The sequence below is a fragment of the Pseudophryne corroboree genome, chromosome 9, assembly GCF_028390025.1.
Source record: "Pseudophryne corroboree isolate aPseCor3 chromosome 9, aPseCor3.hap2, whole genome shotgun sequence".
NCBI classification, from domain to species: domain Eukaryota; kingdom Metazoa; phylum Chordata; class Amphibia; order Anura; family Myobatrachidae; genus Pseudophryne; species Pseudophryne corroboree.
The window spans coordinates 341,596,799-341,619,130 of record NC_086452.1 but is presented as its reverse complement, the minus strand read 5'-3'; the positions used below and the strand labels follow the sequence as shown (position 1 = coordinate 341,619,130).

The following is a 22,332-nucleotide window of genomic DNA, read 5'->3' as shown; positions in this document are numbered from 1 at the left end:
ATAACTTTCAGGCCAGGTTCCAAGAATACCAAGGCAGATGCTCTGTCACGCAGTTTTCTTCCGGTTCACAATAACAGTCCTGTTACTCCCATACTTCCATCTTCAGTCATTTGGGCAGGCCTCACACAAGATCTATTTACCCAGTTAAAACAGCTTCAACACCAAGCTCCTGGAAATACTCCTGCTGGTCGTCTTTACGTCCCTGAGTTCTTGAGAGCTACTGTTTTGACTGAGTTCCATGATAACAAAGTTTCCGGGCATCCGGGGATCTCTAAGACGTTGGAGTTAGTCTCCCGCTCAGTATGGTGGCCTGGTCTTTCTAAAGACGTTAAGGAGTTTGTTTTTTCATGTCAGGTTTGTGCACAGCATAAGGTTCCCCGTTCCTTGCCTATCGGGCAACTTGTGCCCTTAAATGTCCCTCTCAGGCCATGGTCTCATATTTCCATGGATTTTGTGGTAGACCTTCCCCTTTCAGCCGGATGCAGAGTCATTTGGGTGGTAGTGGACCGTTTTAGCAAGATGGCTCATTTCATTGCTCTTCCCCGACTGCCATCTGCCCAAGGATTGGCAGTTTTGTTTCTCCGCCATGTTTTCAGACTTCATGGGTTGCCCACTGATATTGTTTCTGATCGGGGTCCACAATTCATTGCACAATTCTGGAAGTGTTTTTGTGCTTCATTAAAGATGAGATTGTCATTAACATCCGGTTACCACCCACAATCCAACGGGCAAACCGAGCGAGTTAACCAATCATTGAAACAGTATTTGCGTTTGTACTCAGCCAAACTCCAGAATGATTGGTCCGAGTTTCTTCCATTGGCGGAGTTTGCTTACAATAATTCTTGTCATTCCTCCACCAACGTGTCTCCATTCTTTTCAGTTTTTGGTTTTCACCCCAGAGCTAATTCTTTTTTTCAACATTCCTCAGTTTCCTCGCTAACCTTAACCTCCCATCTCAGAGCCATTTGGAAAAAAGTGCACCTTGCTCTCAGAAAAGCGGCCTTTCGAGAGAAAAATTTTTCTGACCGGCTCCGACGTCCTTGCAATTTTAAGGTGGGAGATAGGGTATGGTTGTCGACTTGTAACATTAGACTTCGACAATCCTCAGCTGGGATGGGACCCAAATTTATTGGACCATTTCATATTATAAAAAAAGTCAACCCAGTTGCTTTCCGGTTACGTTTACCAAGATCTCTCCGGATTGGAAATACGTTTCATTGCTCCCTGTTGAAACCATACATTTCTTCCAGTAAATTTCCTCGGAAGATCTCTCAGGGAAAATCTCCAGTGGACGTACAAGGACAACAGGAGTTCCTGGTGGAGAAGGTTCTCGATTCCAAATTGTCCCGGGGCCGGCTTTATTTTCTGGTTCACTGGAGAGGCTATGGTCCAGAGGAAAGGTCTTGGGTCCTGGATAAGGATCTTCATGCCCCAAGGCTCAAGAGGGCATTTTTTCGGGAATTTCCTTGGAAGCCTGGCTTTAGGGGTTCCTTGACCCCTCCTCAAGGGGGGGGTACTGTTAGGCGCCGGGGTCCGCTCGTCGGTGCGGCCCGGCGCCTAGCAACCAGGGACGCCGTACGCGGACAGCCGCCGGCTCCCTGGCAACGCTGGACGCCGGGCGCACTGAGCCGCACGGACCCTAGCAACGGGGACGCCACTGGCGGACCGCGTTCCCCGTTGCTGGGTCCAGGTTTTAATGAATGTGCACCTGTTTCCTGGCCGTGCAGCAAGGCAGCTGCACGGCATTTAGGTAATTAGCCCTGTCAGCACCTGATTGGAGGACTCCTGTTCATATGCACTCTCAGGGCTTCTCACAGACGCCGGTAATAGCTTCCTGCATGCTGTCTCTGTTTGCTGAGAGTCTGTTTCCAGTCTTGCTGTATCCGGTCGTTCCAGTCTTCAGAAGTCCTGTACTCGGAAGTAGTCATCTTGTTCCTGGAGTCCTGACTGATCACCGTTTAACATCCAGTGGTGTTCGTGAGTCGCGGCTTTGCCGTGTGTTGCGGCTTGACCGCTTTACCATTTATTATTTGTGTTTTGGAGCATTCCGCTTTACCATTTATTATTTGTGTTTTGGAGCATTTTGCGGAGGGTTCCGCTTCCACAGGTCCACTCTGGTATCCGGCGGTGCTGGGTAGGAGTATTGGACAAGTGGATTTTGGTTGTCCTTTTCACTGGCGGTTTTTCCGCACATACTTCAGGTTTTTTAGTTAGCTTGTTGCCGCTGGCCTGTTGTCAGTCAGAGGTCCTCTTGTTATCATCCTGCCTCGGATTTCCCTTTGTCTCTCATTAAGACCGGGGGGCACCGGAGTTGGGCAGACATAATCCGCCCTTCAAACGTGGCTGCCAGGGGCTCAAGAAACCATAGTCTCGCAAGGGATTTCCGATAGCACGGGTGAGACAATAGAGTTAGGGCGCCAGGGGCAACTAGTCTTTCCTGCTCCCGTTACCTGCATTCCATTCCAGCGCTCTGATCGTTGTCATAAGATCTCCCCTGGTCAGGAGTGCTGGAATCATAACACCTACCCTATTGGATTCTACTGGACAAGTAAACGTGACCGGCGTGGGATGTAGGTAAGTCAGCTCACTCTCTCATTTTTACAGGTGGCCCTATTGGATTCTACTGGACAAGTGGACGTGACCGGCGTGGGATGTAGGTAAGTATGTGTGAGTGTGTAAGTGTGTTATAATAAAATGTTACTTTCACGGTGTGTGTGTTGTGTTTTTATTTGGGTATTTTTTTTGTTGTAGAACTACAGGTACCAGTGAACCTGTTATTTCCCCGCATGCTGGTACTTGAGGTTCTCCAAGTGGGGGAGGCTTGCTGGGCCTTGTAGTTCCACAACAAAAAACAATATTCTTTTTTCACACACATGGCTATCAGCCTGGCACCCACCGCCCAGGAGTGCTGGGGACAGCCTCGGGCTTCACCCCTGGCCCTTGGGTGACTGAAGGGGGGGATCCTTTGATTTAAGGGGTCCCCACTCATCCAGGAAACCCTGGCCAGAGGTGACTAGTTGGGGGGGTTATGCCACGGCCGCAGGGACCTACATAAAAGTGTCCCCCGGCTGTGGCATTATCTCTCTGGCTAGTGGAGCCCGGTGCTGGTTTTAAAAATACGGGGGACCCCTATATCTTTTGTCCCCCGTATTTTTGGAACCAGGACCGGACTAAGAGCCCGGTGCTGGTTGTCTAAATACGGGGAACCCCTGTCCAATTTTTCCCCCAGTATTTAAACAACCAGGACCGGCTCAAAGAGCCCGAGGCTGGTTATACTTAGGAGGGGGAACCCCACGCATTTTTTTAACCCATTCAGACCCTTCTCCATTAAGTTAATGTAAGCCCTGGACAACAAAATTGCATTCATGTCCACCTCCCACTCCCTTCCCAGTCCCAAACATTAATTATTATAATTTTTTCTATAAAAATGTACAATATATCAGAAGTATGATGTGCAGGCAGGCAGCGGGCATTAACGGCATCGGACTGAGATTCAAATTAGTGGCAGAAGGTTTTGTCAGTTGATGGTGGGCGAGTTTGTAAGCCATTGGCGGTGGCAGCGGACATCGGCTCAGAGGCAGTAGCGGGCATTGGCTCAGCGGCGGTAGGGGTCATCGGCAGGAATCCAGTGGACATTATGGCTGTAGTGCCGCACCAGCCACTGAACTCACCGCACGCCACTGCTCTTGAGGGCTCTAGGGGTCTCACACCTATAGTGCTGGAGTTCCCTAACACAACATGGTTTGTCCAAGGCATGAAGTTACTTGCTTTACTTTCAGCTCAGACTCAGGGGGTGATTCCGAGTTGTTCGCTCGCTAGCTGCTTTTAGCAGCATTGCACACGCTAAGCCGCTGCCCTCTGGGAGTGTATCTTAGCTTAGCAGAAGTGCGAACGAAAGATTAGCAGAATTGCGAATAGAAAATAAGAATTTACTTACCGATAATTCTATTTCTCGTAGTCCGTAGTGGATGCTGGGGACTCCGTAAGGACCATGGAGAATAGCGGCTCCGCAGGAGACTGGGCACATCTAAAGAAAGCTTTAGGACTATCTGGTGTGCACTGGCTCCTCCCCCTATGACCCTCCTCCAAGCCTCAGTTAGGATACTGTGCCCGGACGAGCGTACACAATAAGGAAGGATTTTGAATCCCGGGTAAGACTCATACCAGCCACACCAATCACACCGTACAACTTGTGATCTGAACCCAGTTAACAGCATGATAACAGAGGAGCCTCTAGAAAAGATGGCTCACTACAGCAATAACCCGATTTTTTGGTAACAATAACTATGTACCAGTATTGCAGACAATCCGCACTTGGGATGGGCGCCCAGCATCCACTACGGACTACGAGAAATAGAATTATCGGTAAGTAAATTCTTATTTTCTCTAACGTCCTAAGTGGATGCTGGGGACTCCGTAAGGACCATGGGGATTATACCAAAGCTCCCAAACGGGCGGGAGAGTGCGGATGACTCTGCAGCACCAAATGAGAGAACTCCAGGTCCTCCTCAGCCAGGGTATCAATTTTGTAGAATTTTACAAACGTATTTGCTCCTGACCAAGTAGCTGCTCGGCAAAGTTGTAAAGCCGAGACCCCTCGGGCAGCCGCCCAAGATGAGCCCACCTTCCTTGTGGAGTGGGCATTTACAGATTTTTGGCTGTGGCAGGCCTGCCACAGAATGTGCAAGCTGAATTGTACTACAAATCCAACGAGCAATAGTCTGCTTAGAAGCAGGAGCACACAGCTTGTTGGGTGCATACAGGATAAACAGCGAGTCAGATTTCCTGACTCCAGCCGTCCTGGAAACATATATTTTCAGGGCCCTGACAACGTCTAGCAACTTGGAGTCCTCCAAGTCCCTAGTAGCCGCAGGCACCACAATAGGTTGGTTCAGGTGAAACGCTGAAACCACCTTAGGGAGAAACTGAGGACGAGTCCTCAATTCCGCCCTGTCCGAATGGAAAATCAGATAAGGGCTTTTACAGGATAAAGCCGCCAATTCTGACACGCGCCTGACCCAGGCCAGGGCCAACAGCATGACCACTTTCCATGTGAGATATTTTAACTCCACAGATTTAAGTGGTTCAAACCAATGTGACTTTTGGAACCCAAAAACTACATTGAGATCCCAAAGTGCCACTGGAGGCACAAAAGGAGGCTGTATATGCAGTACCCCTTTTACAAACGTCTGAACTTCAGGGACTGAAGCTAGTTCTTTTTGGAAGAAAATTGACAGGGCCGAAATTTGAACCTTAATGGACCCCAATTTCAGGCCCATAGACACTCCTGTTTGCAGGAAATGTAGGAATCGACCCAGTTGAATTTCCTCCATCGGGCCTTACTGGCCTCGCACCACGCAACATATTTTCGCCAAATGCGGTGATAATGTTTTGCGGTTACATCCTTCCTGGCTTTGATCAGGATAGGGATGACTTCATCCGGAATGCCTTTTTTTTCTTTCAGGATCCGGCGTTCAACCGCCATGCCGTCAAACGCAGCCGCGGTAAGTCTTGGAACAGACAGGGTCCTTGCTGGAGCAGGTCCCTTCTTAGAGGTAGAGGCCACGGATCCTCCGTGAGCATCTCTTGAAGTTCCGGTTACCAAGTCCTTCTTGGCCAATCCGGAGCCACGAATATAGTGCTTACTCCTCTCCATCTTATCAATCTCAGTACCTTGGGTATGAGAGGCAGAGGAGGGAACACATACACTGACTGGTACACCCACGGTGTTACCAGAGCGTCTACAGCTATTGACTGAGGGTCCCTTGACCTGGCGCAATACCTGTCGAGTTTTTCCCAACGGTTTATAATCATGTGGAAGACTTCTGGGTGAAGTCCCCACTCTCCCGGGTGGAGGTCGTGCTGAGGAAGTCTGCTTCCCAGTTGTCCACTCCCGGAATGAATACTGCTGACAGTGCTATCACATGATTTTCCGCCCAGCGAAGAATCCTTGCAGCTTCTGCCATTGCCCTCCTGCTTCTTGTGCCACCCTGTCTGTTTACGTGGGTGACTGCCGTGATGTTGTCCGACTGGATCAACACCGGCTGACCTTGAAGCAGAGGTCTTGCTAAGCTTAGAGCATTGTAAATGGCCCTTAGCTTCAGGATATTTATGTGAAGTGATGTCTCCAGGCTTGACCATAAGCCCTGGATATTCCTTCCCTGTGTGACTGCTCCCCAGCCTCGCAGGCTGGCATCCGTGGTCACCAGGACCCAGTCCTGAATGCCGAATCTGCGGCCCTCTAGAAGATGAGCACTCTGCAACCACCACAGGAGGGACACCCTTGTCCTTGGTGACAGGGTTATCCGCTGATGCATCTGAAGATGCGACCCGGACCATTTGTCCAGCAGGTCCCACTGGAAAGTTCTTGCGTGGAATCTGCCGAATGGGATTGCTTCGTAGGAAGCCACCATTTTACCCAGAACCCTTGTGCATTGATGCACTGAGACTTGGCTCGGTTTTAGGAGGTTCCTGACTAGCTCGGATAACTCCCTGGCTTTCTCCTCCGGGAGAAACACCTTTTTCTGGACTGTGTCCAGGATCATCCCTAGGAACAGAAGACAAGTCGTCGGAACCAGCTGCGATTTTGGAATATTGAGAATCCAATCGTGCTGCCGCAACACTACCTGAGATAGTGCTACACCGACCTCCAACTGTTCCCCGGATCTTACCCTTATCAGGGAATCGTCCAAGTAAGGGATAACTAAAATTCCCTTCCTTCGAAGGAATATCATCATTTCGGCCATTACCTTGGTAAAGACCCGGGGTGCCGTGGACCATCCATATGGCAGCGTCTGAACTGATAGTGACAGTTCTGTACCATAAACCTGAGGTACCCTTGGTGAGAAGGGTAAATTTTGACATGAAGGTAAGCATCCTTGATGTCCCGAGACATCATGTAGTCCCCTTCTTCCAGGTTCGCAATCACTGCTCTGAGTGACTCAATCTTGAATTTGAACCTCTGTATGTAAGTGTTCAAAGATTTTAGATTTAGAATCGGTCTCACCGAGCCGTCCGGCTTCGGTACCACAACCAGGGCCGGTGCAAGGTTTCTCGACACCCTAGGCAAAACTTTAACCTGCTGCCCCCCCCATATCATTATTACATATTCTTTATAAGGCGTTACAAGTGTTTTGCAGCACTGTACATACGGCACACCCCAGAACAAAACAGGGTTCACAGAACTTAACATTACAGTAACTAAAAAACTAAAAGCACAGGTAACAAATAGCACCGCAATTCTCAGTACACAATATTATTTTATCTATTAACAGTTTCTTACATAGCGCAGCAAAATCCGTTGCGCTTTACAATTGGAAACAACACTAATAAAACAAAACTGGGTACTAACAGAGAGGTAGGGAAGCCCTATTCGCAAGCTTACAATCTACAGCTGAGATACAAGGAAGCAAAAGGTGCACCACTATGGGTAGGTAGCCACTGGAATAGATGAATTATGAACTGACGACATTGCCACCACGGATCCCATCAGAGCCCCCCATACTCCGCCATTACAGTCCAGGTCCCCAGGATATCCATACTTGAGTCCAGATAGCTACATCAAAGAGAGGTACTAAATCACCTGTGCTCAAGCATGGCTACTAAGTCACCTGTGCTAAAGCATGGCCATCCCCAAACCCGGACTGTCTCACATTTAAAAAAGCCAGATCTAAACAAAAATACATTGAAAATGCCAGACCCATAAGCAAATTGAAAAAGCCAAATCCACATAAAGATACACGGAAAAAAACAAATCCACATAGTACATTGAAAAAAGCCAGATTCACTAAAAAATATATATTGAAAACGACAGATTCACACAAACCACATTGAAACAAGCTAGATCTATATACAAATGCATCTAAAAAATCCAGTTTTACTTAAAAATACACCAAAAAGGTTTCATCCACATAAAGACATGTTGAAAAAAGCCAGATCCCCGATGCAGATCCACACAATAGACCAAAACAAAGTCAGATCCACCAAAAACACAAAGCCAGATCCACATAAAAATACACAGAAAGACGCTAGATCCAGAAAAATACACAGAAAAAAAATCCAGATCCACTGAAAATTCACAAACAACAAACCAGATTCACACAAAACCACACCCAAAATGCCAGATCCCCATTGAAATACATCTATAATTTTCAGAGGCAATGTGGCAACAGGTTAGTGGACTGCGACCAGGAGACTGAGGTCATGGGGCGACCTGTGGGCAGATGCATGGGGCAACTGGCTGCAACCAGTGGACAGATGGTGTCAGACTGTGCCAGGCGAGAGCCCATGAGCAGGGGCAGTAGGTGTGTGGGTACAGGCTGCGACGTGAGGCAGAGGTCCCTGGGCGATGGGCTGTGACTGAGGTGAGCACATTCCTGATCATGGGTGTTGGGCTGCGACTACGAGGCAGAGGCTTTGGTCTGACGGGCCCTGACTATGGAGGCAAAGGGTGTGGGATGATGGACTGTGATTGGCTGTGACCAGGGGACAGAGGAACCGATGGACGCCGACCGGGAGACAGGGAAACAGGACATGATTAGGAAGAGGGAGGGCAGGAAAAAAAAAATACAACAAAAATGCCAATTTAACCCCTCCCACAGATCAATAACACACCCCTGCGGTCGGTACAGGGTGACACACACAGAGGCAAAGGGTGTACAGTGTGTCCCACAAGGAAGGGGGGGTAGGGGGCACAGATCACCATAAACACAGAGGAGCAGGGGGTGCAAAGTGAATCACACATGGGGGGTGGCAGGACAGGGTATCACACACACAGGGGCAGAGGGTGTACAGTGTGCCATACATGGGGGAGGGCAGCACAAGGTGTCACACACACAGGGGCAGGGAGGCACAGGGGGCCACACACCATGGTGAGGGGAAGAGGACACAAACACACAGGGGCAGGGAGTACAGGGGCCACTCACGGGGGGGGTGGGGGGGGTTAGGAGGGCACAGGGCTCTCCAGTCACTCACCGCCGCATGTCCAATCAACCTCAGGTGCAGTGTAGCTCTCTCGCGGATCCAGACACAGCCCGAAGACTGTTAAGAATGCATTCACCGACTCACGTTAAGCCTTGTACTCTCCTGGCACTGGGTGCTCCTGCCAAGGAGGGGGAGGGGGGGAGACAACATGTGTGAGCCCAACTGCGGAGGGGGGGGCGGAGCTAGTAACAAGATACAGGAGGGGGGGGGGCAACATGTGGGAGCCCAATTGCGGGGGGGAAAGCTGTGGGAGCTCAATTGCCGGGGGGGGGGGGGGTGTTATTGGGGAAGCTAGCAGCAAGATACAGGGGGGGGGAGGCAACATGGGGGAGCCCAATTGTGGGGGCCTGGGGGAAGAGGAACCTATTAACAAGATGCAGGAAGGGGGGGAGAGGGAGCGGGTGCCTAATAGCCGTGAGAAGAGCCGGTGACAAGATGCAGGAGGGGGAAGGGGGAGGGAGGCAGCGGGAGCCCAACAGCTGTGGGGGGAGCAGATCACAAGATGCAGGAGGGGGACTCGGGGAGGCAGCAGGTACCATTCGGTGAGGGAAGCCAGTCGCGGGATCTCATGGAGAGGGGGGGCATGTGGTCAACTACTTGCAGTTGCCAATCGTGGGGGAGAGCGTCGGAGCGGGTAACAAGCCCAGTGGATGACTGATCCGTAAGCCACAACTCAGGGGAACACACGCTGAAGCGGGTAATAAGATGCGGCAGCGGAGCGGCCCAGCGGGGAACTGTTTATACAGAGCCCAAATGCAGGGTGGGGGCGGGACACCAGAGCGGACATTATGACGCCGCCACGGGAGACAACCAGCTCGTAATGATAATGTAGGACTACTCGGGAGCACATGTTGCAGCAGCCTATTTGAACATTCCACTATGCAGGGCGCAACCGCAGCGGTACGTATATCTATGCCGGGTAAGGTGATGCTATCGCAGAGGGAAGGGGGGGGGGGGCTGGAGGGGGGGGGGGGGGAGGGAGGCTGGAGGGTTGCAAAAACAGGACTCCCTCACACAGTCAGTCACTCACGTTGAAGGCAGACTTGGCGGGCGCCCACAAGCTGCTCCTCGTCTCTTAAAAAAAAGGAGGAGTTTGGCTGAACTGAAGCGTTCTCTCTTTCATTTACTGGGCGGTGCCGCCCTCCAGTGGTCGCCGCCCATAGGCAGCTGCCTAAAGCTGCCTAGTGGTAGCGCCGGCCCTGACCACAACAGTGTGGAATAATACCCCGTTCCCTGTTGCAGGAGGGGTACCTTGATTATCACCTGCTGGGAATACAGCTTGTGAATGGCTTCCAAAACTGTCTCCCTGTCAGAAGGAGACATCGGTAAAGCCGACTTTAGGAAACGGCGAGGGGGAGACGTCTCGAATTCTAATTTGTACCCCTGAGATATCACCTGAAGGATCCAGGGGTCTACTTGCGAGTGAGCCCACTGCGCGCTGAAATTCATTGAGACGGGCCCCCCACCGTGCCTGATTCTGCTTGTAAAGCCCCAGCGTCATACTGAGGGCTTGGCAGAGGCGGGAGAGGGTTTCTGTTCCTGGGAACTGGCTGATTTCTGCAGCCTTTTTCCTCTCCCTCTGTCACGGGGCAGAAATGAGGAACCTTTTGCCCGCTTGTCCACGAAAAGACTGCGCCTGATAATACGGCGTCTTCTCATGTTGAGAGGCGACCTGGGGTACAAACGTGGATTTCCCAGCTGTTGCCGTGGCCACCAGGTCTGAAAGACCGACCCCAAATAACTCCTCCCCTTACTAAGGCAATACTTCCAAATGCCGTTTGGAATACGCATCACCTGACCACTGACGTGTCCATAACCCTCTACTGGTAGAAATGGACAACGCACTTAGACTTGATGCCAGTCGGCAAATATTCCGCTGTGCATCACGCATATATAGAAATGCATCTTTTAAATGCTCTATAGGCAAAAATATACTGTCCCTATCTAGGGTATCAATATTTTCAGTCAGGGAATCCGACCACGCCAACCCAGCACTGCACATCCAGGCTGAGGCGATTGCTGGTCGCAGTATAACACCAGTATGTGTGTAAATACATTTTAGGATACCCTCCTGCTTTCTATCAGCAGGATCCTTAAGGGCGGCCATCTCAGGAGAGGGTAGAGCCCTTACAAGCGTGTGAGCGCTTTATCCACCCTAGGGGGTGTTTCCCAACGCACCCTAACCTCTGGCGGGAAAGGATATAATGCCAATAACATTTTAGAAATTATCAGTTGTTATCGGGGGAAAACCACGCATCATCACACACCTCATTTAATTTCTCAGATTCAGGAAAACTACAGGTAGTTTTTCCTCACCGAACATAATACCCCTTTTTGGTGGTACTCGTATTATCAGAAATGTGTAAAACATTTTTCATTGCCTCAATCATGTAACGTGTGGCCCTACTGGAAGTCACATTTGTCTCTTCACCGTCGACACTGGAGTCAGTATCCGTGTCGGCGTCTATATCTGCCATCTGAGGTAACGGGCGCTTTAGAGCCCCTGACGGCCTATGAGACGTCTGGACAGGCACAAGCTGAGTAGCCGGCTGTCTCATGTCAACCACTGTCTTTTATACAGAGCTGACACTGTCACGTAATTCCTTCCAACAGTTCATCCACTCAGGTGTCGACCCCCTAGGGGGTGACATCACTATTACAGGCAAACTGCTCCGTCTCCACATCATTTTTCTCCTCATACATGTCGACACAAACGTACCGACATACAGCACACACACAGGGAATGCTCTGATAGAGGACAGGACCCCACTAGCCCTTTGGGGAGACAGAGGGAGAGTTTGCCAGCACACACCAGAGCGCTATATATATACAGGGATAACCTTATATAAGTGTTTTTCCCCTTATAGCTGCTGTATCTTTAATACTGCGCGTAATTAGTGCCCCCCCTCTCTTTTTTAACCCTTTCTGTAGTGTAGTGACTGCAGGGGAGAGCCAGGGGAGCTTCCCTCCAACGGAGCTGTGAGGGAAAATGGCGCCAGTGTGCTGAGGAGATAGGCTCCGCCCCTTTTTCGCGGACTTTTCTCCTGCTTTTTTATGGATTCTGGCAGGGGTTAAAATTCATCCATATAGCCCTGGGGGCTATATGTGATGTATTTTCGCCAGCCAAGGTGTTTTTATTGCTGCTCAGGGCGCCCCCCCCTAGCGCCCTGCACCCTCAGTGACCGAAGTGTGAAGTGTGCTGAGGAGCAATGGCGCACAGCTGCAGTGCTGTGCGCTACCTTGTTGAAGACAGGACGTCTTCTGCCGCCGATTTTCCGGACCTCTTCTGCCTTCTGGCTCTGTAAGGGGGCCGGCGGCGCGGCTCTGGGACCCATCCATGGCTGGGCCTGTGATCGTCCCTCTGGAGCTAATGTCCAGTAGCCTAAGAAGCCCAATCCACTCTGCACGCAGGTGAGTTCGCTTCTTCTCCCCTTAGTCCCTCGATGCAGTGAGCCTGTTGCCAGCAGGTCTCACTGAAAATAAAAACCTAAACTAAAACTTTCACTAAGAAGCTCAGGAGAGCCCCTAGTGTGCACCCTTCTCGTTCGGGCACAAAGATCTAACTGAGGCTTGGAGGAGGGTCATAGGGGGAGGAGCCAGTGCACACCAGATAGTCCTAAAGCTTTCTTTAGATGTGCCCAGTCTCCTGCGGAGCCGCTATTCTCCATGGTCCTTACGGAGTCCCCAGCATCCACTTAGGACGTTAGAGAAATTTCTTAGCAGTTTCTGAGTAGCTCCAGACTCAGCCATTGCGACCAGCTCAGTCTTTTTCGTTCCTGGTTTGACGACACAAACACACCCAGCGTTTGCCCAACCACTCCCGCGTTTCTTCAGCTACTCCTTTTTGCAACTCGAACGCCTGCGTTTTTCCGCACACTCCCATGAAACGGTCAGTTTCCGCCCAGAAACACCCACTTCCTGTCAATCACACTACGATCAGCACAGTGATGAAAAAGCTTTGTTATGCCGTGAGTAAAATACCTAACTTTTGTGTAAAATAACTTAGCGCATGCGCTCTGCAAACCTTACGCATGCGCAGTAAGCGACTAATCGCAGTATAGCAAAAATGGCAACGAGCGAACAACTCGAAATGACCCCCTCAGTCCCTTATTTTCAACAAAGAATAAAGGTCCACCAGCAGAAGAGGAATAACAAATAGAGAGCTCCTGATTTTCCCATAGGATTTGTTTTTTACTCCAGTTTAAAAAGAGAATGAAAATGCCCATATAGGTATTGCCGACCCCAGTAACAGATCAATTAAACAGTAGTAAGGGCGATTAGGAGCTAGTTGATCTGCATTCGTTTTATAACAAATATCACAAAATGTTCTGTATTAACGTGATTAAAAAAAAAGAAAGTAAAACAACACCGCAGGGAGCTCTTTGATAATAACGCTATCCTGAAATAGCTTTATCGGAGGGCTCACTGCTATATCCTGCCTCCTGCACAGATTTCTCTGCCCGCTGACATAGAAAACTGTGCTGGGTCCCGGCCAGTGTGATCAGCTGTGTGTGTCTGATGGACACACAAGCTGATCACTGTGGGGGAAAAAAAGTAAAAATAAAAAAATCATACTTAACAGACCCAGGAGCCAGCGATTGGGGCTCCAGTGAGGGCTGCCTGTCATCGGGTCCTCCTGCGCTGTTGCGTGACCCCCGGTGCAGTAAGGTGATCCTACAAAGCAAGGGCACTTTAAGATAGGAGGAGGTCCGTGTGCAGCCTCCTTCCGTTTGGGCCCCCTCCTCTCTGCCGGCAGTGCTGTAGAGTCTGAGGACTAGAGGGCTCAGTCTCTACAGTGCATATGCAGATCTCGGGGAAAATGGCGTGGCGGACATTTTCCCTGTGATTTCTCTACTGAGCATGTGCTGCGCCATTTTCACTGTGATCTAACAGCGCAGCTGCCGTCGGCACTGGACTCCGGAGGGTGAGTATTAACAAAATATGTCCAGTGTGTGCGGACTCAGGGGCACCGCACACACTGCACCCAGTATAAATACGCCAGTGCTGCAAAGCGACAGCTTACTTTACAGCACCGAGGTCACATCAGGAAGTGGATCCAAACACCGGGGGTTGCGGAGTGGGGGGGTAGTTGCGATGGGGGTGGCAGCGGCACATACGAAGCACATACTTGGGGTGTTTATCACAAAAAGTATCCCGCTATGCCTGCAATATGTCTGCAGAGTGGTATCGCAGGGACAGAGCTGTCTCGCAAACTCTGTCTCTGCATGCAATTATTATTTATTTTTTTTAAAGATCATTTTATTGGCGAGATGATGCACAGAAAACGAAAAGGTGACCTACGCAGAGGTCTCAAGATGACATCCAACAAAGTGACATAGTGAGTTGTACCAACAGAACAATAATAAAGTAGCAAAACATGTATACATATCTGTTGGAGAAGGCAATTCAATAAAGAAAACTGTACGTAAACATCTCTTTTGTGTTTTTTTTGGGGGGAAATAAAAGAATCAATTCAAGTAAAGGAGAGCAAAGAAGAAAAGTGAGAATGAGAGAGAAAAGAGAAGAAAAGCAGGAATATAGAGAAGAGGGTAGGGAAAAAGATAACCCGACCGGTCCAATGAACAAGTAGAAAAATGTAAAAAAAACATCATTAGGTTATGAGGATAAGTGGAGAGTGGGCAAGAAACAAATCATGTAAATGCAGAGGTGATATTAAAATAAGAAGTCCCAGGTTCCCAAACTTTAATAAAGGAGTGAGCGGAACCTCAGAGTATACTTGTAATATATTCCATCGAGCTGATATACTATATTTTGGCAATAATTTCAGCCAGCATTGGGGGTTCATTAGTCCTCCATACCCCGCAATGCAACCCCTTTACCACAAGAACAATATCAGTAAGCAGTTTGTTTTTGGTGACGGGACGCTTCAGGCATGCTCATTGAGAGAAGAAAATATTTAGCATTTAGAGGAACATGGATAGACAGAATTGAGCTACAGTAGCTAAAGTAGCAACTTCGTGTCATAACGGAGTTAACTTTGGGCAGTCCCACCAGATATGGAGAAAGGTACCATCCCATTGTTTACATCGCCAACATAATGGGGAGAACTCTTAGGATTAGGGTGCGGGGAGGGGGTGTTAGGTTTAGGCACCACCGAGAGGGTTAGGGTTAGGGTTAGCTTGCGGGGAGGCTTACCTTCCCCTGACGGAATTCCGAAAATGGTATTCTGACCACCAACATCCCAACCGCTGGCAAAATTAACCCAACCTCTCCCAATTAGTGGAATATCCTGAACAGTAGTGTCAACAATAATCTGTACTACCAAATAAGCAGTGACGTGCTGTCGGGGAGGCAGAGCCTCATCTGTGTCATACTCCAGAGTTTAGAGTATGAAAATGATCACAATAATACAAAGAATATATTTATAACTTACAAATATCATCTTTGTATTATTCTAATATTTTTATACTCTAAACCAGAGGTTCTCAAACTGTGTGCCGCCGCGGGATACTTGCAGGGGTTCCTTGGATTGGTGGTCCAGGAACAATTCAAATTACTTTATAGTGAATGTAATATGCAAAACCAGTGCTGGTGGCTGTCAGTCATAAACTATGTGGACAAACAGAAGTGAATCTTGTCCCTCACCACATAATTGAACCTAAGGATGACATATAAAGACAATTTACTTAATTTAATATTTCTTTATACATTTCTGAATAAGAATCTTTAGGCCTAGGGGTGCCATGAAAAAAATTCCAATACTCTAGTGTGCCGTGATTCAAAAAAGTTTGGGAACCCCTACTCTAAACTATGGATCCGATACTAGCTAGTGCCTCCCCAGCCACTGACCTCAATGCATCTCACTGCAAATAAGAGAGGGCCTGACTCAGAGTTAGACACTAATGCAGCTGCAAGTGTGATTTTGTTCGGCTTCACAACTGCTAATATCCGCAAGTGAATCTGCCGCCCGGAATTAAAAAAAGAAGCCTGCCAAAGCTAACGCAACTCATTTGCAATTGCAAACACATTCACAAACTATATGCAAGACCAAAGAACATTGGACTTTAGGGTAGACCTATGGATACGCAGACTGGACCCAGCAGTAGTGACTCAGGCGTCATGTCTCTGTACATAAGAGCTCACAGCTGACGTCAGATGCACCCCTTGAAAAGGGCCATGACATGGCTGCGTTTATTTATCCACTCCCTGCTACCTCCCCCAAACAGTCCCTTCCTGTCAGCCACGTTGCAAATAAATCTTCAATGCGAACGGGATCGCAGTGGAACCTTGACGCATGCGCAATACAATCAAGGCACATGCTCAGTCTGCCGAAATTCACTGAGTAGCGTGGAACATCGGCTTTGTATGCTTTCCTGAATCAGGTCCAGAGTCATCAGTACATGGTGTCAATTTTAAAAAAGTGTTTATAGGATAAACTTTATACCAGGTAATTCTGATAACACCTTACATGAGATGAGTTGTGGGATTATTGTTGTTAATTACCATTACAGATAAGAAAATTCCAATATCTACACATAGGAAATAGGAGGAACACTCAGTTAATATTTGGGAACTGGTTTTCCACTTTTGTATGCAAATACACGGAATAATAGGTAAGTGCTAACAATATATACGGGAGTAGACTGCCCGGGCCATCGCGGCAAAAACACTACAAATAATGTACAAATCATGTAGCTTCTCTTACCTGCTCCATTTTTCTATTCCACATTGATCCACTTCTGTCTATGACGTAAATGACATTTTTTGGCACAGAAGTCAATTTAGAGGGTGCAAAAAAGTGAACAAAATATCCATTCACAATCTAAAACAAAAACAATCACATTTTAATTTCAGATCGGAAAACAAATTGCACAGGTTTTCCGTAGAGGTGGGATTTCATTCTGGTATTCCCTATTATTGACAGCTAGTAGTGCGAGTGCTTCCCGATGTCTGTGTGTTCCCACTTATGTATAGCTGACATGAGGACCACCAGTACATGAAAACCACAGCATCACTGTATCCATCATGGGGGTTGGTTAGATCTGTCTTGTGTTCAGCAAATCATCATTCAACTGAACTTGAATATTTATAGTCTCCAAGACTATTGGACTATTTGTGGCCAAGACTATTTGTGGCCAAACCCCATAACCCCCCCCTCCCTACCCACGCTGGTAAAAATTCCATGTATAACATTTTATACATTTGGATCCTATTTATGACCCTTCAATCCATTGCTCTGTAATCATCCTCCCCCAGTATGAAACACAGAGCCCTTACCGGATAAGACTACTGATGAAATTCTGCATGTATTTTTGTGCCTAGAGAGTGGCTCCTGAGTCCCACCGGGCCACAGAGCTGACAAAAACACTTAAGAGGCCAAGGAAGAGGAATTGGCCTCTGTATGCAGCAATGCACTGTCCAGCTGCGGCACGGATAAGGCTCCTGCTGAAATTCTGCATGCATCGTTGTGCATAGACAGTGGCCAGGTCTGGCAATAGAAATCTTGGGGCCCGGTACACTGAGATCTCTGTATCCCCTAGATTGTAAGTTCCTTAGAGCAGGGCCCTCCTCCCTCCTGTTCTCACAACACTTCCAATTACAGCACTCTCCCACTCAGTGACTGTCTATACCTGCGTTTCCTCTTACTCGTGACTGTTCATCTCTGCCAATGGCTGCCTGCCCCCAGTAGTACGCTGATTACTTCTTTGCTTCCTGACATCTCAGCTGTATTGTGTACTGAGAACTGTGGTGCTAATTGTTACCTGTGCTCTGTTTTAGTTTTTTGTGATGTTAAGTTCTCTATAACCTATATTGTTCTAATGTGTGTTGTATGTACAGCGCTGCAAAAATAAGAATTTACTCACCGGTAATTCTATTTCTCGTAGTCCGTAGTGGATGCTGGGGACTCCGTAAGTACCATGGGGAATAGACGGGCTCCGCAGGAGACTGGGCACTCTAAAAGAAAGATTAGGTACTATCTGGTGTGCACTGGCTCCTCCCTCTATGCCCCTCCTCCAGACCTCAGTTAGGGAAACTGTGCCCGGAAGAGCTGACACTACATGGAAAAGATTTGGAATCCCGGGTAAGACTCATACCAGCCACACCAATCACACTGTACAACTTGTGATAACCATACCCAGTTAACAGTATGAACAAACAACTGAGCCTCAATAAACGGATGGCTCATAACAATAACCCTTTAGTAAGCAATAACTATATACACGTATTGCAGAAGAAGTCCGCACTTGGGACGGGCGCCCAGCATCCACTACGGACTACGAGAAATAGAATTACCCGTGAGTAAATTCTTATTTTCTATGACGTCCTAGTGGATGCTGGGGACTCCGTAAGGACCATGGGGATTATACCAAAGCTCCCAAACGGGCGGGAGAGTGCGGATGACTCTACAGCACCGAATGAGCAAACTCAAGGTCCTCCTCAGCCAGGGTATCAAACTTGTAGAACTTAGCAAATGTGTTTGAACTGACCAAGTAGCAGCTCGGCAAAGCTGTAAAGCCGAGACCCCTCAGGCAGCCGCCCAAGAAGAGCCCACCTTCCTTGTGGAATGGGCTTTTACTGATTTTGGATGCAGTAATCCAGCCGCAGAGTGAGCCAGCTGAATCGTGCTACAGATCCAGCGAGCAATAGTCTGCTTCGAAGCAGGAGCGCCAACCTTGTTGGCTGCATACAGAATAAACAGCGAGTCAGACTTTCTGACTCCCGCCGTTCTGGAAACATAAATTTTCAAAGCCCGGACTACGTCCAGCAACTTGGAATCCTCCAAGTCCCTAGTAGCCGCAGGCACCACAATAGGTTGGTTCAAATGAAACGATGATACCACCTTAGGGAGAAACTGGGGACGAGTCCTCAATTCTGCCCTATCCATATGGAAGATCAGATAGGGGCTTTTACATGACAAAGCCGCCAATTCTGACACACGCCTAACCGAAGCTAAGGCCAATAGCATTACCACTTTCCACGTGAGATATTTTAGCTCCACGGTCTTAAGTGGCTCAAACCAGTGGGATTTCAGGAAATCCAACACAACGTTAAGATCCCAGTGTGCCACTGGTGGCACAAAAGGAGGCTAAATATGCAGCACTCCCTTTACAAACGTCTGAAACTCGGGCAGTGAAGCCAGCTCTTTTTGAAAGAAAATGGATAGGGCCGAGATCTGAACCTTTATGGACCCTAATTTGAGGCAAAACTCCTGACTGTAGGAAATGCAGAAAACGACCCAACTGGAATTCCTCTGTAGGGGCCTTCCTGGCCTCACACCAAGCAACATATTTCCGCCATATGCGGTGATAATGCTTTGCTGTCACATCCTTCCTAGCTCTTATCAGCGTAGGAATTACTTCATCCGGTATACCCTTTTCCGCTAGGATCCGGCGTTCAACCGCCATACCGTCAAACGCAGCCGCGGTAAGTCTTGGAACAGACAGGGCCCCTTCTGCAACAGGTCCTGTCTGAGAGGCAGAGGCCATGGGTCCTCTGTGATCATCTCTTGAAGTTCTGGGTACCAAGTCCTTCTTGGCCAATCCGGAACAATGAGTATCGTTCTCACTCCTCTTTTTCTTACTATTCTCAGTACCTTGTGTATGAGAGGAAGAGGAGGAAACACATATACCGACTGGAACACCCACGGAGTTACCAGTGCATCTACCGCTATCGCCTGAGGGTCCCTCAACCTGGCGCAATATCTTTTTAGCTTTTTGTTTAGGCGGGACACCATCATGTCCACCTGTGGCCGTTCCCACCGATTTGCAATCTGCTCGAAGACTTCTTGATGAAGTCCCCACTCTCCCGGGTGGAGGTCGTGCCTGCTGAGGAAGTCTGCTTCCCAGTTGTCCACTCCCGGAATGAACACTGCTGACAGTGCTTGTACGTGATTCTCCGCCCAACGAAGAATCCTTGTGGCTTCCGCCATCGCCACCCTGCTTCTTGTGCCGCCCTGTCGGTTTACATGGGCGACTGCCGTGATGTTGTCTGCCTGAATCAGCACTGGCTGGTCTCGAAGCAGGGGCTCCGCTTGACTCAGGGCGTTGTATATGGCCCTTAATTCCAGTATGTTTATGTGCAGACGAGTCTCCTGACTTGACCACAGCCCCTGGAAGTTTCTTCCTTGAGTGACTGCCCCCCATCCGCGGAGGCTTGCAACCGTGGTCACCAGGACCCAGTCCTGTATGCCGAACCTGCGGCCCTCGAGAAAATGAGCACTCTGCAGCCACCACAGAAGAGACACCCTGGACCTCGGGGACAGGGCGATCAGCCGATGCATCTGAAGATGCGATCCGGACCACTTGTCCAACAGATCCCACTGAAAGATCCTGGCATGGAACCTGCCGAAAGGAATGGCTTCGTATGACGCTACCATCTTTCCCAGGACTCGCGTGCAGTGATGCACCGACACCTGCTTTGGTTTCAGGAGATCCCTGACCAGGGTCACGAGCTCCTGAGCCTTCTCCTCCAGGAGAAATACCTTCTTCTGTTCTGTGTCCAGAATCATGCCCAGGAAGGGCAGACGCGTCGTAGGAATCAGCTGCGACTTTGGAATATTCAGAATCCAGCCGTGCCGTAGCAACACTTCCTGAGAGTGTGCTACGCTGATCAACAACTGCTCTCTGGACCTCGCCTTTATGAGGAGATCGTTCAAGTACGGGATAACTGTAACTCCTTGCTTCCGGAGAAGTACCATCATCTCCGCCATTACCTTGGTAAAGACTTTTGGTGCCGTGGATTAGAGATGAGCGGGTTCGGTTTCTCTGAATCCGAACCAGCCAGAACTTCATGTTTTTTTTCACGGGTCCGAGCGACTCGGATCTTCCCGCCTTGCTCGGTTAACCCGAGCGCGCCCGAACGTCATCATGACGCTGTCGGATTCTCGCGAGACTCGGATTCTATATAAGGAGCCGCGCGTCGCCGCCATTTTCACACGTGCATTGAGATTGATAGGGAGAGGACGTGGCTGGCGTCCTCTCCATTTAGATTAGAAGAGAGAGAGAGAGAGATTGACCTGATTTACTGGAGCTTAGGAGTACTGTAGAACTGTAGAGAGTGCAGAGTTTACTAGTGACTGACCACAGTGACCACCAGACAGTGCAGTTTTATTTAATATATCCGTTCTCTGCCTGAAAAAAACGATACACAGTGACTCAGTCACATACCATATCTGTGTGCACTGCTCAGCCCAGTGTGCTGCATCATCTATGTATATATCTGACTGTGCTCAGCTCACACATCTTATAATTGTGGGGGAGACTGGGGAGCACTGCAGTGCCAGTTATAGGTTATAGCAGGAGCCAGGAGTACATATTATTATTAAAATTAAACAGTGCACACTTTTGCTGCAGGAGTGCCACTGCCAGTGTGACTGACCAGTGACCTGACCACACTGACCACCAGTATAGTTAGTAGTATAGTATACTATATTGTGATTGCCTGAAAAAGTTAAACACTCGTCGTGTGACTTCACTTGTGTGGTGTTTTTTTTTTTATTCTATAAAAAACTCATTCTGCTGACAGACAGTGTCCAGCAGGTCCGTCATTATATAATATATACCTGCCCGGCTGCAGTAGTGATATATATATATTTTTTATATCATTATTTATCATCCAGTCGCAGCAGACACAGTACGGTAGTTCACGGCTGTAGCTACCTCTGTGTCGTCACTCGGCAGTCCGTCCATAATTGTATACCACCTACCCGTGGTTTTTTTTTCTTTCTTCTTTATACATACATACTACTACTACATCTCTTTATCAACCAGTCTATATTAGCAGCAGACACAGTACAGTACGGTAGTCCACGGCTGTAGCTACCTCTGTGTCGGCACTCGGCAGTCCGTCCATAATTGTATACCACCTACCCGTGGTTTTTTTTTCTTTCTTCTTTATACATACATACTACTACTACTACATCTCTTTATCAACCAGTCTATATTAGCAGCAGACACAGTACAGTACGGTAGTCCACGGCTGTAGCTACCTCTGTGTCGGCACTGGGCAGTCCGTCCATAATTGTATACCACCTACCCGTGGTTTTTTTTTCTTTCTTCTTTATACATACATACTACTACTACATCTCTTTATCAACCAGTCTATATTAGCAGCAGACACAGTACAGTACGGTAGTCCACGGCTGTAGCTACCTCTGTGTCGGCACTGGGCAGTCCGTCCATAATTGTATACCACCTACCCGTGGTTTTTTTTTCTTTCTTCTTTATACATACATACTACTACTACATCTCTTTATCAACCAGTCTATATTAGCAGCAGACACAGTACAGTACGGTAGTCCACGGCTGTAGCTACCTCTGTGTCGGCACTCGGCAGTCCGTCCATAATTGTATACCACCTACCCGTGGTTTTTTTTTCTTTCTTCTTTAT

The 22,332-nt window shown here is 48.6% G+C and overlaps 1 protein-coding gene across 3 annotated transcripts in view; it reads right to left on the bottom strand.

The window, feature by feature from the left end:
• The window catches only part of LOC134958186 (inter-alpha-trypsin inhibitor heavy chain H3-like), a 449,083-nt gene that overhangs the window by 206,799 nt on the left and 219,952 nt on the right, over window positions 1-22,332 (bottom strand). For all 3 annotated transcript variants that reach the window (XM_063940615.1, XM_063940617.1, XM_063940616.1), the window contains exon 8: window positions 16,649-16,765. In XM_063940615.1, coding sequence (XP_063796685.1) covers window positions 16,649-16,765 — 117 coding nt within the window. The remainder of the gene's footprint in view (window positions 1-16,648; window positions 16,766-22,332) is intronic.